Source organism: Bradysia coprophila, unplaced genomic scaffold (genome assembly GCF_014529535.1).
Source record: "Bradysia coprophila strain Holo2 unplaced genomic scaffold, BU_Bcop_v1 contig_94, whole genome shotgun sequence".
In the NCBI taxonomy this organism is placed as follows: Eukaryota; Metazoa; Arthropoda; class Insecta; order Diptera; family Sciaridae; genus Bradysia; species Bradysia coprophila.
Genome location: NW_023504022.1, coordinates 9,286,450 through 9,303,723, shown reverse-complemented (window position 1 = coordinate 9,303,723; position 17,274 = coordinate 9,286,450). Strand labels below are relative to the sequence as shown.

At 36.1% G+C, this 17,274-nt stretch overlaps 2 protein-coding genes across 2 annotated transcripts; one reads left to right on the top strand and one right to left on the bottom strand.

Annotated features, from left to right (window-relative positions):
* Nucleotides 1–3,552: 3,552 nt before the first annotated feature.
* LOC119085319 (serine protease nudel-like) lies at nucleotides 3,553–12,291 on the top strand. The gene is made up of 9 exons (XM_037195700.1): nucleotides 3,553–4,140; nucleotides 4,255–4,338; nucleotides 4,404–4,941; nucleotides 5,459–5,783; nucleotides 5,856–6,021; nucleotides 6,083–6,234; nucleotides 6,291–6,438; nucleotides 6,509–6,805; nucleotides 11,976–12,291. The coding sequence occupies exons 1-9, from the start codon at nucleotides 4,011–4,013 to the stop codon at nucleotides 11,999–12,001; spliced, it is 1,866 nt and encodes a 621-aa protein (XP_037051595.1). The 5' UTR covers nucleotides 3,553–4,010; the 3' UTR covers nucleotides 12,002–12,291.
* Nucleotides 12,292–12,299: 8 nt separating this feature from the next.
* On the bottom strand, nucleotides 12,300–16,522 carry LOC119085318 (protein lines). Its single transcript, XM_037195699.1, has 4 exons — nucleotides 16,262–16,522; nucleotides 14,261–15,697; nucleotides 12,878–13,786; nucleotides 12,300–12,845 (listed from the first exon to the last, which is right to left on the bottom strand). The coding sequence occupies exons 2-3, from the start codon at nucleotides 15,617–15,619 to the stop codon at nucleotides 12,908–12,910; spliced, it is 2,238 nt and encodes a 745-aa protein (XP_037051594.1). The 5' UTR covers nucleotides 15,620–15,697; nucleotides 16,262–16,522; the 3' UTR covers nucleotides 12,300–12,845; nucleotides 12,878–12,907.
* Between the last annotated feature and the right edge of the window lie 752 nt (nucleotides 16,523–17,274).

The window sequence follows — 17,274 nt, the reverse complement described above, 5'->3', positions numbered from 1 at the left end:
TTGTCAATAAAAAATGCCTAGTCGTCTCTTTGATAACTTGGAAGAATGACACCCCCATGAAAATTTAGTCACTCTAGCTCATCCGTATCAAAACTTGTCTGATACTGTTTCCTGAACGCTAACCTTTCGATTGACGCCTCATGCAATAGGATCCGACTGCGATAAGTGTGATCTCTAGCCACGTTTTAGCATTAAAGTCGACCTACGACGAAGCTGGAAAAACTTAAATTTATTGTATTCGGAGGCATATTGGATTTCAATTGGTCGAAGATTTCGCAAAGTGATTCTTAAAAATCATAGTTTCTGCTGTTTTATCAAAATGGTCGTAATTTAACTTCATCATACGAAGAAATAAGACAGCTCCAATCCACAAGGATTAAATTTGTCTTGCTCAGCATTGAATAATTTTGAAGTCTGATGGATGAAGTATCTGTGAATCATCGAGGTTTTGGGTAAGCCTGCTTCCAGAAAGAAATTCGATAAGCGCACTGAATACAGATCAACTTGAAGAAAATGTTTTTTTAGGAAAATTCGGAATTTTACTTTTGTTACGTTGCCTTTTTCATATAAACTTCGTAGCCGCTGAACTCAATTTGTGTGTCAAATTACACCGCCTTCGTGATCAACTCAGAGTTGTCTTAACCTGGTTCTTTGAGAACCTTGGTCTTAACCTGGTTCTTTCAGAACCTTGAATAATTCCGGCTAGCTAGTGAAATATTGATTTATTTTAAGCAATATGATAACTACATCACAATATGTGAACGTGAACGCCTGCCGCTTTTAAGCAATTATTTTAAGACTTGAAATTGAGGATTGAATTAAATTTATATCAGAACTTTTGATACGAGCTAGAGAACAGAACCGATTCTGAATTTAAGAATATTTACCGAAACGGTCTCTCTGCAAAGATCCACTAATAAGGCTACATATAAAATGTACGCAGTGACTATTCGCAGTCAACTGCCAATAGTTAATATTGATGCTATTCTCAGTAACTAATTGAAAAATTGTAAATAACTAAAAATATCTGCTAAAATAAAAGTAGAACACGTTTGAAAGATTGTTGGTTTGTTACTTATATCAAAACTAAGAAATTCTTTCAATCAAAAAGTAAGAATTATTCGATAATTTGTAAAGTACGAGACCCTTTCTTTATATACTTTGAAAAATGCAACGAAAGAAACTGATTATCCATTGTATAAGCTTTGGAGACTGTTGATCACATGTACAAATTGAAACACAAGTGATTGTTCATCCCTTTTACCAATTGTATCATTACGGATTGTTGATCCCTTTTACAAGCTGTGACATTACAAACTGTTGATCCCTATAACAAACGTTAACATTAGAGAGTGTATATCCCTTTTACAAACTGTGACTTTACAGATTGCTTTTACAAGCTTTGAAATTACAAAGGGTTGTCCACTATAACAAACGGTAACATTAAAGACTGGTGATCCCTTTTATAAATTGTGACATTGCAGATTATTGCTTCCTTTTACAAACTGTGACATAACAGACTGTTGCTGCCTTTTACAAACTGGCATTTTACAGACTCTTGCTCCACTTTACAAAAGGTAAACTTTAATCACAAATTCTAAAAACAGCACGAAATCATTTCTCATCAATGTGAAGACACCATTAGTCTGCGAATAGCATTAATCGTATCAATATTATTATTTTTTTTCTTTTTTAATTTTTTTTTATTTATTCAAAGCGAAAAAAAAGACTGCTCGCATACGGCGCAGTCAGTCAATATTAATTGTATGATAATACAGCGTATTTCTTGCTTACATCTTGAATATGAAATCGAAACGCATGTTAGCTATGTTAGTTTACACTCGTTAGAAATTACTGTTTAAACCTTCAAATCTCAGTTTTCTGTTATTGAAAGAAATTATAAACAAAAGATTTCCTCAAGTCTAAAAAATTCTCAAAAGTTATCGCATAGCTCCAAGAATCTCAATCCGAAATTTTCCAATAACGAAATTAACCTTAGGTATACTTCCTTTCTCTTCAAATAATTTTTTTTTTTTTTTTTTTTTTTTTTTTCAAATAAAACCTCGAATAAAACAAGTTTTTGGAAATCCGTTGAGAATTACTCAGATTTACTTACGTCGAAGCATAGACTACATATTTTTACGTTCGATGTGAATACTACAGGAATCTACAAACAATTATTAGAAATGTAAAAAAGAAATAAAATTTCAGGTCAGGTCAGGTCAAATCAGGTTTACGTAAATTCAGGTCAGGTCAGGTCAGGTAATTTTTTATCCGGTCAAATCAGGTCGTCAGATATTTCAGGTCAGGTCTCAGGTTCAGATGCATAATTTGTCAAACATTACGTTTCGGTACACATAGTTTCGTTTGTTATTTAATGAGTTTACTTCGATCCTAGGGAATTCATCCTTTAAAAACACGGAAAAACACTTTTTATATATAATGAAAATTTGTATTCATTTCGTAAAAAAAATGAATTCTGTAGGGACGAACTAAACTCCTGCACCTTACATTTCGTAAAAGGATGAAACGCATTACAAACGAAACTATGTGTACCGAAACGTAATGTTTGAAAAATTATGGATCAGATTTTATGTTATGAGGTATTCTTTTGAAAAACTGCCTGCCGAAAGCGAACGCATTTTCTAGTGGAATTTCGACCCTAGAAACTAAAACCACTTTCAAAAAAAATTAATGAATGTGTGGCTAGCGAGAGACCATCAAAAACCGAAAGCTTGCAGTTACACGATTCGTACAGGGTCGTGTGGGGTGTCATTAGAAAGGTAATCATGTACTATTGAGCCGAATAGGGACTTATTGGTTTTAAGATTCATCCACAGTGTGGATTCCACACTGAAATATGTGCACATGACACTGTACGACACTGTACGGCTCGTGTAAATGGGGAAATTATTGTAAGAAAAGTGAAAGTTTTCGATTTTTGATAGCCTTTCACTCTCAACTTAAGATTTTCTTGAGATCTCAACTCAACTCAATCTCAACTCAACTCTTGAGCTGTGCTAAAGTAATGCACATTTGTATCATAGTTTTTTTTTGGTAAAATTTCTTAAATATGACAATATTTTGAGAATCCCCGATGCACGAGTTTCTTTTTTTTCGTTTTTCTGCTGATATTTGACAAAAAATCTCGAAAAAATGACTAGTCCCTCCCTTATTAATTGATTTCACTATGGAATAGAATTTTTAAACGCAGTTGGCTGGACTATGAACAAATCAATTTGATCGTTATGATTTGAATTTGAAAAACTGTAATCTAAAATTTTGAGTTTGTCACTGGCTATTTAGAGAGCGACATTTGGGCGACGTATGGGCGACGTAGTGTTAAAATTGACAGTCAGGTTCTTTTAAATTTGCTTGTTGTTACGTTTTACGGATATCGAGGAATTTCATGCCGGCGGCATTCACAAAATGATTTTTCCCTTTTACAAAATGTCATAAAATGACACATATTGTGAATGACGCCGGCGCGAAATTCCTAGAAACCCTTGTCATGCAAACATCTATTTTATCTCTGGGCGAAAAAAAATCACCCCGTCATACCGTGATTTTAATTTTTCAGATTCCAATCCTAACGAACAAAATTGATTTGTTCAGATCCAAGCCAACTTCGTTAAGAAATTCTTTCATTTGACAATATACTGACAAAGTACTTAAACCTCACATCACCAATAGAGATTTGCATGTAACAGCAAATTTGAAAATAAAAATAAATAAACAATTTTCTTGTGCAAAGTGCTAAGAGTGCATGTGAAGGTTTTTGTTGATATTTTCCTTCGAATTGTTTGATGATGTAGCGGAACGTTGATTTAATGAAATCAGTTCGTTGTAAAACCGAAAGGTTGAACATCGATAATTGACTCGCATTGCTGTGTTAAGCTTACTGAATTATTTTGATTATAATCAATTTCTTTGACTTTGACTTTGCATGTGCAGCATTTTTTTTTCTTTTATAGTACTTTAAACTAGTAGCGATTAGCTTTCGGTGTGTGATGAGTGCGACGTTCTTTTACGTTTTATTTGTCTTGTATAGTTTCACTTCTGGAACTTACAAGACAAAAAGGCAAATTTGGTACGCACCTGTAGAGTGCGGTCAAACAAACGCTGGAGTGATTTGTGATGGTGAGTAATTTTTCTACAAAAGTTTACGAAGTACATAGTTGTCCTTGATGTAAATCATTTTTATTGTGTTGTCTCCCTTTTTCGTGAAAATAAAATTAATTTTTCTAATTGTAGTTCCCAAAACGGTGATTACTCCGCACACCGTTTATAATCAAGGATTACCTTCTTGGTATCCACGAATACAACGACCACCAACAGGTAGATTGCTCAAGTCAGTCATTAAAAATACATTCGATGTCATCAAAAATTGACCCAATTCACAGATACAATTCTTGGCAGCCCTATCGATCCAAACACATTGAGACGGTGTCAACCTGATCAATTTCAATGTTCATCGCCACTACAATGCTTTGAATCGACAGCGCATTGTGATGGTATAGTCCACTGCGTTGACGGAAGCGACGAAGCAAATTGTACATGCACTGAAAAAATTGATCGAAGTAGGATCTGTGACAATTATATCGATTGTCCAGATGGAATTGATGAAGTTGGATGCTTCGGATGTGAACATAATTTGTACTCATGTCATTATAACGAGGAAGAATTCATCAACAACTCCAATCAGTCGAAGTGTTACACCGATGCTGAGATATGCGACGGAACGCGATACTGTTCTAATGGTAAAGATGAAGATCAGTGTCTATTGTTGGTATCCAAAAAAACATCAAAACCAGAACCATTCGTGAGAAGCACCGATGGATATCTATACATAAATGACGAAAACAAATGGTATCCGGTGTGTGTGGACCTATTCAACTGGACAAGACGTGTTTGTCTAAATGAGCAGGGCTTTGAGTTAAGGTGAGCATTAATTTTCTATTGACTATGTCATCATTAAAGAATCGGAATCAATAGCAAAAATAGCGAAAAATTCGGTTGAAAACAGGTTTAAAGGGTATCGGGGAATCTGGCACACGGTGTCAAAAGAACGAACTACGTAAAAGGCGAACTCGCACACACAAGTTTATTGCTGAAACTCTTTTTTAGCCATCTCATCGACTCCTTTTACAAAATTTTGGTATTGAAAAATTGTGTGCGAGCTCACCTTTTACGTACTTGAAAAATGCGTTGTTTTAGCACCGTGTGACAGATTACCCTACGCCGTTAAAAGATAACGAGCCATCAGAACAGTCGGAGCTATTGCTGCGACTGAGCCCCGTACGAACCCGTATATCTATTGCGCATGTGACCCCAAAAATGCAGACTCGCACATATCTAGCTCTCATAAAAACCGATCGCTAAAATCCTGATCCTTGGTTCTCACAACACTTACTTCATGATTGATTTGGTATCTATTCAAAGCAATTTTGTTTGGCAGTAATGACCCAACTACATCGTACGAGCAGTCCAACTATAAAGGCAAATACATGACGAGTGTAAAACTGTTGGGTGGCGCTGCAAAAGAAATAGTTGACAATTGTTCTATACCCGGAGTGGAATCTGCCAATGCTATTCTCCGTGTAAAATGTCCTGATGTCTGCGGGAAACCGTTCCGTATCGAAAATAACATTCACCAAAACCTTGACCAAAACATGAGAATTGCCGGTGGCGAAGAAGCAACATCTGGTTCACATCCTTGGCTGGTAAGCTTACACCTGAACGGAACGTTCGTATGCGGAGGTAGTATCATCGAACAAAAATGGGTAATAATCGATTCACCTCGCCTTACTCGGTAATATTGAGTAAAAATGAATTGTCCTCTAATAATTTTTCAGATCTTAACAGCAGCTCATTGCTTGTTAGTGAATATGAAAAGGAATGTAGGGCAATATGATTATATGGACATAAGAGCGGGAATTCTTCGTCAAAATAGCTTCTCACCGCACGAGCAAGCTGTCCGCGTCGTGAAAGTCTACATACATAGTGGCTTCGATTTGAAAAGTAATTTTTTTTTAAAGTACGTTTGCTATGACATTTTTTAGTTACAATTTTCCTTTCACAGCCCTTGGAAGTGATATCGCTCTCTTAGAACTCGCTGAACCGTTACGATACAATCGTTGGGTTCGCCCCATTTGCTTGCCAACACAAGGAATGATCATCAATGATAGCGTTCATGATTGGACAAAGAATTATGGAAACATGACTTGTTTAGCAGTAAGACTTTTTCGACTATGTATGTGTCGTCACGTTAATAGTGTGCAGTTTTGTAGGCAGGCTGGGGCTCATTTACGTATCGAGGACAAATTCCAGTTGACAATGTTAATGAAGTACAATTGTCAATAGTCCGAGTTTGTGATCCAACCAATCCTACTGTTTTTTGCGCTGGATACACGAGAGGTGGATTTGACACCTGCTACGGTACGTACATGTGCTATCTTACATTCTTGCAGACGAAAATTTCGACAGAAAAAATATTCACTGATTGCAGCCGATTCCGGTGGACCATTTGTATGTACGAGTGACACAAATCGCACAAATTATTTTTTGGCTGGTATCACCAGTTACGGCTACAACCCTACTTTATCAGACAAAGAAATGGTGCGATGTGGAGAGCCAGATTCTTATACGGCTTTCACGCGAATGACAATGTTCAGTGCGTATATAGACGAAATGAAAATGTATGCAAGTGGTTCAGTGGCTTTACGTGGCAAGTGCCCGGGAAGACGATGCAGGTCCAATAGACGATGCGTTCGAGCACTTGATGGCATAGTCGACTGTCTAGCGGGTGAAGATGAAAGAAATTAACTTGAGCAAAGAAAAACAATCGAGGTTGAATGTTGTGCTTACAGCCTATCTCTTAATAGATAGTTTTCTCTGTAAACTACAGCTCACTATATTATTTTCTCTTTCTTAACGAGAGAATTTTTTATGAAGTCAGTGACGTCAAGGAAGATCACAATTCGAACCGATTTCCTTTACGCAATGGAAAGTAAATCATTGATGAAGTAAAATTCAATCTTTTTTTAAATGGATAGTAATAAACGACCATTTATTTTGTTGGGTTGAACGTTATAACACATTTTTTGTACCAATATTAGTTAGCTGTCAACCGTTATAACTGTTTACCGTTTACCAATATAATAAATTCAAAATACCATTTCTTATGATAACTACCGTTATTATAAAATGTAAATACCGATAAAATTTGAGGATTTACCATTAACTTGCATATGTGTGTGTAATTGGTAATGTGGGAAAATTGGGATTTTAGTTGGCTTTACCATTTACTTTTTACTCGCTGTACCGTTATATTTTTTGAATATCCGAAATGTGTGTTGAATTGGTCAGGTGGGCAAAGGAAGTGTTAGATTCGAATTTCCAATTGGTCAGTCGAGAAAAGCAATCGGAATATTTTTTGAATCTGTGTGTATTTGTGGTCATGTGTGCAAAGAAAGAGCAAATTCAGGTCGAAGCAAATTACAAAAAAATCAAAGCTGAAATTTATGAATTACAAAAGTCTGATTAGTTTGCGTTAAAATCGTTACACCGATTAATTATTAACCCGAATGATAAGCGTATCGACGAACAATCACTGAATCTGTTACTTCTTTTGTTTTAGGTCTTGCATGTACATGTACATGTACTCTTTTTCGACATTGCTACTTCTTTTGACTTGCTGTAGCTAGCCCGCTACCATTACATCGATTATGTACTCTTCGTACTCGTTATCGAAAGAGCAAATCTAACTTTTGCTAATTTATTGAAAAATAGAAAAAAAATTGCTGCACCACAAAAAGTAACATTTTCTTCTACTGTAATCATTCTGTATGTACTACGATGTATAAATGGTAGTAAAACAGCTCTAACATTGCAAGATTGTACAGAAATCTTCCTTTCAAAACTGAGATTAGGGTTTAAATGACCAATTTGTGTGACATAGAACTTTGCAAAGAGAACCTTTGGAAAACTTCTGAATGGTGGTCAACGAAAGGGGAGTCTGAAGCCTTGAAAAATATTGACGATTTCTTTATGTGATTTATGATTTAATGAAAGCGCCTCAAGAAAAAGTTAAATTCGCAGTTTTCTGCTCAAAAATCATAAACACGTCATAAATAATGTTGAAATTGTTACAGCAGACATCGTGAGGAGTTTTGTAATTTTAAGAAGGGAGCCTTTCTTTCGGCCAAAAAGATTGTACCTAATATTTTCCACTTCGACATAATGTACTATTTTCTTGTCCTGACTAATGTACTCTTTTGTACTCTTCAAGTTGGAAATGTACTCTATTTGAAATTTCCGATCTGAGGACCCTATTTGACACGAAATCTTTTATTTCATTAGTTTAACCTTGTTGTTGCTTGAATAGGATAATGATAGCCAAGCGTTATTAATTTGTCGTGAAATCCGACATAGTGATAAAATAGACTACACTGCCCTACAAAGTAAGTTTTTTATGCTTTGTAGGGCAGTACACGCTTGTCACTATCAGTCTCGGCAAGCCTCGATTTCGTGACAAGTGTGTAATATATTTAATTCCCAAAAGAAATAAAAAATGTGTGATAGTCTACCCATGATCTCCAATTTCTATGCGCCTACCAATATTTTTGATGACTGATTTACAATCAAAATATACTCAAATACCAATTATATTTACAGATTACCATTAAGCTTAATACGGTGAACCAATATTAAGATACCAGTATTTTTTCCTAATCTACCATTGTTTTCTACGTAGTTTCCATGTTATTTTTAGGAGTTACCACTAAGTGAAAAATGATAAAATACCAATTGGCGAAAAAGGAAATTTGTGATACTTTACCAATATTTTACACTATAATTCGAGTTCTTCGTTATATTTTATCCGTTTACCAATATTATTAACGAAATACCACTATTTTTACGGACAAATCGTTAATACCGTTATTTTTTCCTAAAATATCGCTTGATTTAACCACGGATACCAATACTGAAAATACCACTATATTAAAATGGAATTTACCAATCTTCAATTTACCGATAAATTATATTGAAATACCAATTATATTTGTAGATTACCAACGGCTATGGAAGGCATGACCACTATAATATGCATAATTTACCAATACGAAAGACAGAAAAATGATACACGACCAATATTAAAAATTATTTTGACCGATATAACAAACCAATATTACCAATAATGTTCGATTAAAATACCAATTGCGTTACGCAACATATATTACTTCTAACCTACCAATTGAAAAATCTAGAAGAACAATATAAGTTTTTGAGAAAGTCATTAAATTAACTAAAAGAAACCATTAAAAAATCTGGAACTACCATTTTGAGAAAATAATTTTCGCCTACATTACCAATACGTCAGATAAAGCAAAATGAGCTGGATATTAAAACAACATTAAGATTTTATTAATTGTTAGATTATCTATAATATGAATACCAGTATTTTTTTTGAATTACCATTTTCTTTTCTGACACGACCATTATCAATTTCGACATGACCATTAAACTTTCTTATTTAAACTTGATCAGACACCGTTATTTTTAATTAAATGAACATTATTTTCATTTCGATTTACCAATTTGAAGTTACCAATGAAAATAATATGTTTTCACCAATAACGATTTACCACTAAAATAAATCTAAATTTTCCGTTATAAGTGTTCAATTTACCAATTGTTTTAATAATTATTGTGACCGAAATGATCGTTATTTCATTTTTTTTGCTACCAATAATACGTTTTATTCAAATTACCATTGAATAAATACAACAGGACCAACATTTCTTGGGAAAATGATCAATATCAGTTAATTTTTTGAATAAATATTCAATCACCGGTATTTTATGCCAAGTTTCCCATTTAAAAAAAAATCACTTCTACCATGGCCATATATTCGAGTTACCAATTGAAAAAAATTAAATGATCGTTATACACTACCACATACAAACGTGTAAGCGTATAAAATGCATCTGTAACGGTAATGTCCGAAAAAATATTGGTAAAATATTTTTTCGAAAAAGTACTCCAATTGGTAAACTCAGAAAAAATAATCCCTCGAATATAATTTCCCTTTTTTAAATTTAATTAAATCTACCGTTGCGAATCGTAGTTCTTTGTAGATTCATATCTTCTTACCGATTACCAGCCATTTGTATTATAGAGCCACGGTCAAAATTAAATTCAAATCATTAACATTCTTCATACTATCATGGGTGTACTAAATTAAGGCTCGGAACAGGTCAGGTTCAGGTCAGGTCATAAAAAATGAAAATTTCAGGTTCAGGTCAGGTTCAGGTAATTTCTAAATCTAACCTGACCTGAATTCAAAATTACCTGATCTGACCTGACCTGACCTGAGATTCCTGAGTTTGACAAAAGTATAATTTTATCGTTTTGGGAATTTATGTTTGGATTCACTATAATGCAAATGCCTTGAAAAGTACCTTCGAGACTCTTTTCCATTGGTATTGATTAAATTCTTTCAATTAAGTAATTAATAAAAACTCACAACTTCAATTTTTTGTGAGCTGATCAATTAATATTCAGATTGCCGGAATAGCTCAATTAAAAGACAAATTTCTTAGTTTTGCCAATATATTTCGTTCTCAATTCGAGAACATCATCAGGGCTGTAACAAAAACATTTCATTGATAACAGCAACATATTATAGCTGTTACATTCGTAACAAAATTACAAAACTGTCCATAACAATATTTCTGTGCATGTTCCGTCTGTATAAAATACGAAAACAAATCATAAGAAGATGCTACTAGCATTACCACGTTAGCAAAATCCACTTGCAAGTAACAAACACTTCGTCAAAATTTAGAAAAAATTATTGAAAAAATCGCAAAAAACAATCCAAAAACCACTGGCAAATTCACATCAGCAAATTCAAAAACATAAAGAACCACTTGCCACTTCCTAGAAAAGCTTTGCCATCCGTTTCACAAAAGTACGACTATAACAAAACTTTAATGGCATTCTCATTCGGCGCGACAATTCAAATGATGTTATTGTATGCTGTCGATAGAAAAATTGATTCTTTTTGTTTGTTGATGCAATTCGGGTTCTTCCTTATGTGGATCATTTCCAAAACGCCTCGTAGAATTACCTGTAGAATTACCTTTGTAATAAATTTTTACGGTTAAAAAATTAAAATAAGTTCAAAATTTTACATTTCGACGATTTCTGACAGAAATTTTCTGTACACATACTTTGTGGGCTGGGCCAGCGCCCATGGGCATTTTACTTGCGGGCATTGGGCCTTTTTTCTCAAATGATGGGCATAGTGGGCATGTGGGCACAAAAATTTGCTATGCCCACTCATCTCTAACCCATTTAGCTAGTTCACTGTTAGTGAAAAATGATTGAAAAACGTTGACAGAAAACGCATGAGCGAGTAATCCTTCAACATTTTTTCACCACCTACAAAAACTATGTACTCAACTCAACTGCTTCGAGTTTGTAAGAACATAACTTATTGATAATCCAGGTATGGGCAGCGAATTTTCTGAATAAATGTTATACCCAGGGAAACGGTATTTCAACTTAAGTATTTGATGCAAAGGATAGAATTCCGAGCGAAGCGAGTGTTTTAGTTTATGTTCCTATTACGTTTTAATTGTATTTTTTCTATCAAAATGAAACTGAAAAACTTGGAAAACAAAAATCTCTCAAAAATGTCAGATTGGGCACATTTCTAAGTCAGTGTCAGAAAGATTTTACAAAAATAAGGAGGAGTGAGCAGCTTGAAAAATGTAACGTTGAAGACGACGAAAGCTAGACCTCTGGACTGTGCAGAAAATTAATCCGGATTATATAAAATATAGAGAAATGTATCCTATAATCTCGGCTCAACAAACTCGAGACCAATGTTACATTCATAAAAGTATCCCATTTACGTTGCTAATTTGCTAAAGTACCGTTGACTAATGTTCTATCCTTTGTCACAGAGAGCAAGTGGCTGGAACAACATTAGGACGGATTTTTCTTACACTACAACCGAAACCACATCACCATCAACAAACCACAATAGCCCGGCGTATCATCAATACATCCATCATCATCATCACCAACAAAAAGACAATAGTTGTTAGAAGGGTGCAGCACAATGGGCCCAACGAAGATGGCCTCAGTGCTATATTCTAGTATTATATTTTCCCTTTGATATGTAATTACGAATATGCTCTTAAATAAAACCAACCAACCATCCCATTTACGTGCAGGGACTCGATCTACCGGATAGAGGTTAGGATAAAAAAAAATTAGAATTTCCGTTCGTTGTGTTTGTTTGTTCGTTTTTTATTGTGTATAAAATTATATAAATTTTTCAGTAAAACTTACATTCCTCTCGAAGTCCGTTACAGTTTAATTAAAATGTAAAATTAAATAAGGTTTACATCTACCGTAAAGATCATTAAAAATTGATGCTACATGATTCTTTTTACACACATAAATCGTTTCTTCCGTTCTGTCTTGTTCATCTTCATTTCCTTTTTCATTAAATTAATTGTATACAAAATGAAACTAAATATTTAAAATCCAAATTCTACACACTACTTACCGATGGATTGAGAATTGTTTATGCTAAAAACAGTTGTAATGTCTTAAAACTGGTTTCAGTGTAATAAATTGTGTAAATTAAAGGCAATCGATAAGGCACTTCCATCCACATTTCATTGAATTTATTTGGTGTGACATTCTGTCGCAGATTATTTGCCACAATTTTCCTTCCTCTTTCTCATAATAAATTAAAAAAAACTCCCTCAAGTACACATCCCAGATCTGCAACTATTCGGGTTCTTATGCAACCTACGGTTCCGCAGAAGCCCATCATCATGAGATATGTGATCGTTTTGGGCCGGTGTGCGTTGCAAATTTCAAACTATAATTCATTTCCCTCGTGTATGCTCTCGCAACTTTCGAGTAATCGTAAAATTGGCTGTATATCGTACGGATACTGTTTGTCCAATACCATTTTGTTAATTTTGAACCTGAGACGAGTTAATACTTTCATGGTACCGTCCAATTCGGTGGCGTCATTTTTGAACATATGACAACTGGTCGCGAACATAGTCCAATTGACGCGAATGTATTTGAGAAACCTTAATAAATACAGCAAGAAGCACGTTTCATTGCTAACCAGTAGATCTAGGAGTAAGTCGGAGCCGTGCCTTATCATAACTAAAAATTCTAAGAAGATGTACACCGGATTCATCATTGCGACTAATTCGAGGAATTCGTTTTTCCAGTAGGAAAATCCAATCACTACGTCTAACGTACACACCATCGATTCGATCAGATAGTCATCTTGATCGCCGAACAGATCGATCAGAATTTTACTGAAATGTGTGGCTGGCAGGAAATGCATTTTATTTTTCAAAAATGTTTCCAACTTCCGCAGCACATCTCGCATATTCTGTTCAATGACACGCATATCGGCCAGCGCCTGAGCATCCGTACTGCCAATCGAACTGTCCGACGAATCGGATCGGATGGCGCGTACACTGACCGCTACCGATTTTAGCACCAACAGAACCATTTTTTGCAGCAGAGTACGGTCGATATTTGGATGAGCGTCAGTCGATTGGTATTCCCGTGGACAATGGTGAAACGAGTCGTGCATATAATCGACGGATCGGCCAGTGTAACCAATTAGGCTGACCGAACCGTCAGTGGGCTGTTGTCGCTGGGGTAATGAATTCAACAGGCCGTTGTATTTGACCCGATTGATTATAGCATGGGCTAATCCGCACGTTTCGTCCTGGAAATAGAAGGAAGTTTGAGCGTTAGAGAGTGACGAGAAAAAAAAACATTTTTTGAGTACGGGACATGGTTGATAGAACTGTCGAGTTAAGCCAAAACATCATATCGCATTGTTTGTGTGCTTTGGGGAGCTTTCGAGAGCTTTCAGTTTATTTTGGATTTTTGAATATTATTGTGGAATACAAAAGAAGCTTAAAGCTCTCGAAAGCTCTTGAAAAGCAAGAATGCAGAGAAGGAGAATGTGATAACAGAGGGTTTATATTGCGGTGAGATTCTCTCAAATTGTTGCCATCCTCTCTCATGAAAACCAGAGAGCTGAAATTCGCATGATCCTTCGCTGCTGAGACAAAGGTATGAAAGTGCGGGGACTACTGGCAATTATGCGATGTAAACTTAAAAACAAACCGCAAAAGCCACAATTTCTCTTCTCTCCCCCGCAGAAAATAATTTCCCTTTCGATAAAGATACTTACCGGTATCGAGTCTTGTAGAGCCAGAGTGCTGCCGTAGCACAACGCCTCATTGAACAGAGACAACATTTGCTTGTACACGGTCGTGGAAAGATTGCTGCTCAGCAATTTCTCGAACTGGTCCAGTTGAGCGTGAAACGGATGTGTGTCGATCACCGATAGATTCGCCTGCACACTGATTATACTCTCCCACAGCGACAGAAACGTCAATATCGAACACTCTCCATACCCATGACTACTTCGCGGTATCAACTTTTTCATTGTCTCCAGCAACGCGCGCCACTTATTCTCCAATATTTTCACCGTTTCACATTTCAAATTTGTCGTGTCGAAACTTTCCGAATCGGTCAAATGTTCCAGTTGACAGTCCCGATTCGCATCGTTCGCATGAGTGTCGTGTCTTCTCGAAAGCATTCTACTCGAATCACTGGTACTGGCTGAAGACAGACTGCTCCCTTGATTGATGCTGTAGTGGAAGTAATTGGTTTCGATCGGTGGTTCAATTGGCAACAAATCACTTTCGTCGAAGTCGTCACCGAGTGGATGCAATTCAATGTCTTTCCATTCGACGATTCGCTTGAAAATGTCTAGTGTGAAGCTGATCTTTTGCACTTCGAGTTCATTTAATTGATTCAGGCTGAACAGATTGTCCACCAGTTTCTTCAAATAATATTGCAACATTTCACTGTCCTTTGCAATCACCAGAAAACTAGCCATTAACTTTCGCGACAAGAATTGCACATATTTATCGTTGTAGCCGCTCAAATCGATAATGTCACTGATCAAATTCCGTTCATTTAAAATGAGAGCATCGCACACATCCTTGATCCGGCCGCATATACTGCCGGTTGAGTTCTGTTTCAAGTACACATCGAACAGTAACTGAATGTTGGACAGGAATTCGAGCAGCTTGTTCGTTGACCATTCACTCAGCGTTGCCACCCGTGTTATCCCATTGGAATGATTGTATTGACTTTGGAAGAGATTTTTCAGCGTTTGATCAGTCACCCCGCATAAACATTGCTTGGCCAAGTACGTTTGCAGTGATTGTAAATCGCATCCGTTATCACTGATTGGCGACATTAACGAATACTCAATGGGAATGCCATGATGGTTGTTCAGTATCACAACGGATGCATTATCAATTTCATCGGCTGGAAGCGATGCATTTGATGGGCCCGGTATTGCTAGCGACGATGCAGACGATGCGGAAGCGATGTGCGCACTGGAAGCACTGGATTCGGGTTCCGGTTGTTCATTGCCCAGACTTTCGATGCGTTGCCGTTTGGTAACTGGCTGTTCATTGGACATTTTGCTTGAATTTTCCACTCCAACGGGTGGACGATCTTTCTTCAAAACCATTAATTTGACAGTGGGGTTGGAATGTACATCGGCATAGTCGCTTCACATGATTGCAGCATATGCAGGTGATGATGTAGTCTGAAAAAACACAACCCAAATTAGACAGCTGAATTTTGAGCGCTAAATGAAATGCAAAATTTAGACGCAACGGACGTGTACACCCAGCTGACAGTTTGAAAGATACTGAGACGGTGTGCACAGGTGTAACTTGCTGTGTGATTAGAACATCATTTGTTGCCGAAGATGACTTTTATCGGATAACATTGATGGTCGAACTACCGTGGAGAATGTCACAACAAGCACTTTTTTGGCTTAACACTACGCAAAATCCATTATTTCCGACACAAGCATCTCATCAACAGGTGCATATTCCCCGTGATTTAACGGATTTGTCTCAAAGAAACTGATTTGGTAAGGAGAGTATGCAAACAGCAAGACGATGCTTCACGGCGCGTAATACAGTAGCGAATTCCTGAACAAGATTTCGAGTTTTGGTAGCTTATTTCGGATATTTTTCCCTTCATCCGGGGCAGCAACTACGCTAATCCGATCATATTGTCGGTGGGCACACTCCGAATATGTCCAATGGTCGAGAATAACACCAGAAACGATAACAGATCACAAATAAATAAATTTTTTTACCAATGATGCGTGTGTAGAACGTCAGTCGTGTTTTGTTTTTCACTTAAAGTTCTGGTCAAAAATCACTGTGGAGCACCTTTTACTTTCGCGTTTAAGTGTTAACGAGCAACTGCCCTAGTACGGTTATATTGAATCTGTTAGTTTTATTGCACAATTCGGTTAATTCATTTGGTTTTTAAATGTTTATTCAAATTCAGTGACAAGAAAACCACAAATTCCTGAGAGCCATTTTGGATTTATACTCAATCAGTGCTGTCAGTTATGTCTTCATCTTTTTTCTCGAAACATAATGCGCATCACTGGCAATATAATCCATATGGTCCATATGGCATGGCGATGCAAAATAGAATATTTATATTCTGAGCAGGGACAACTTAGGTTTTCGTTTCCAAGAACCCTTTACTATTTGTGGTAATATTGTTGTTGAATATGCCGTATCTGTCACACTCACCATTTTATTATCTGAATTGAGTGATAATGGCGACCTGAAACAACTTTTCAAACTGTCGACGGCAATAACACTTCATCACTCTCTTTTGTTTTGAAAATGAAAATGAATGGAGAAAGATGGGTGTACATTTTTCCTGGAGGGACCAGTGAAGGGGCAATGATGTGGCTCCATTCTACAAAATTTAGATTGATTCTGACAACTAAGAGGTAAAGCGTTCCATTCACTGCCTATCTCTGACAAAACGTTTCTTCTATTTCTTTAAATTTTTCGATTCAGGTCAAGAAAATTCGAAAAAAATGTAAAGATTCTCTCAATTTTCCAAAATTTTCATGGCATCCTCGAATTTTAGATTTTTCCGATTTTCTTGATTTTCTCGAGAAAAAATCTCAAGGGAGGCAGCAATGATTTCATTCTTTAAAATTCCGATAGAAACAAGACACACAGGAGAACAAATATAATCTTAAAATATGCAAGCAATTTTGGGTTACTGAAGTGGACATTTATGCTGCCTTTTCTATTGTTTAGCATGTTGTGAACATCGGAATACAAGCGAAGCACAATT

What these genes read in the sequence shown, in the direction of transcription:
- LOC119085319 (XM_037195700.1), top strand. Translation starts at nt 4,011, where the DNA reads ATGAGTGCGACGTTCTTTTACGTTTTATTTGTCTTGTATAGTTTCACT. An exon ending in CGCTGGAGTGATTTGTGATG is followed by an intron (nt 4,141 to 4,254) that starts GTGAGTAATTTT and finishes TTCTAATTGTAG; the next exon opens with TTCCCAAAACGGTGATTACT. An exon ending in GTATCATCGAACAAAAATGG is followed by an intron (nt 5,784 to 5,855) that starts GTAATAATCGAT and finishes ATAATTTTTCAG; the next exon opens with ATCTTAACAGCAGCTCATTG.
- LOC119085318 (XM_037195699.1), bottom strand. Translation starts at nt 15,619, where the DNA reads ATGGTTTTGAAGAAAGATCGTCCACCCGTTGGAGTGGAAAATTCAAGC. An exon ending in CTCTACAAGACTCGATACCG is followed by an intron (nt 13,787 to 14,260) that starts GTAAGTATCTTT and finishes TTCTATTTCCAG; the next exon opens with GACGAAACGTGCGGATTAGC.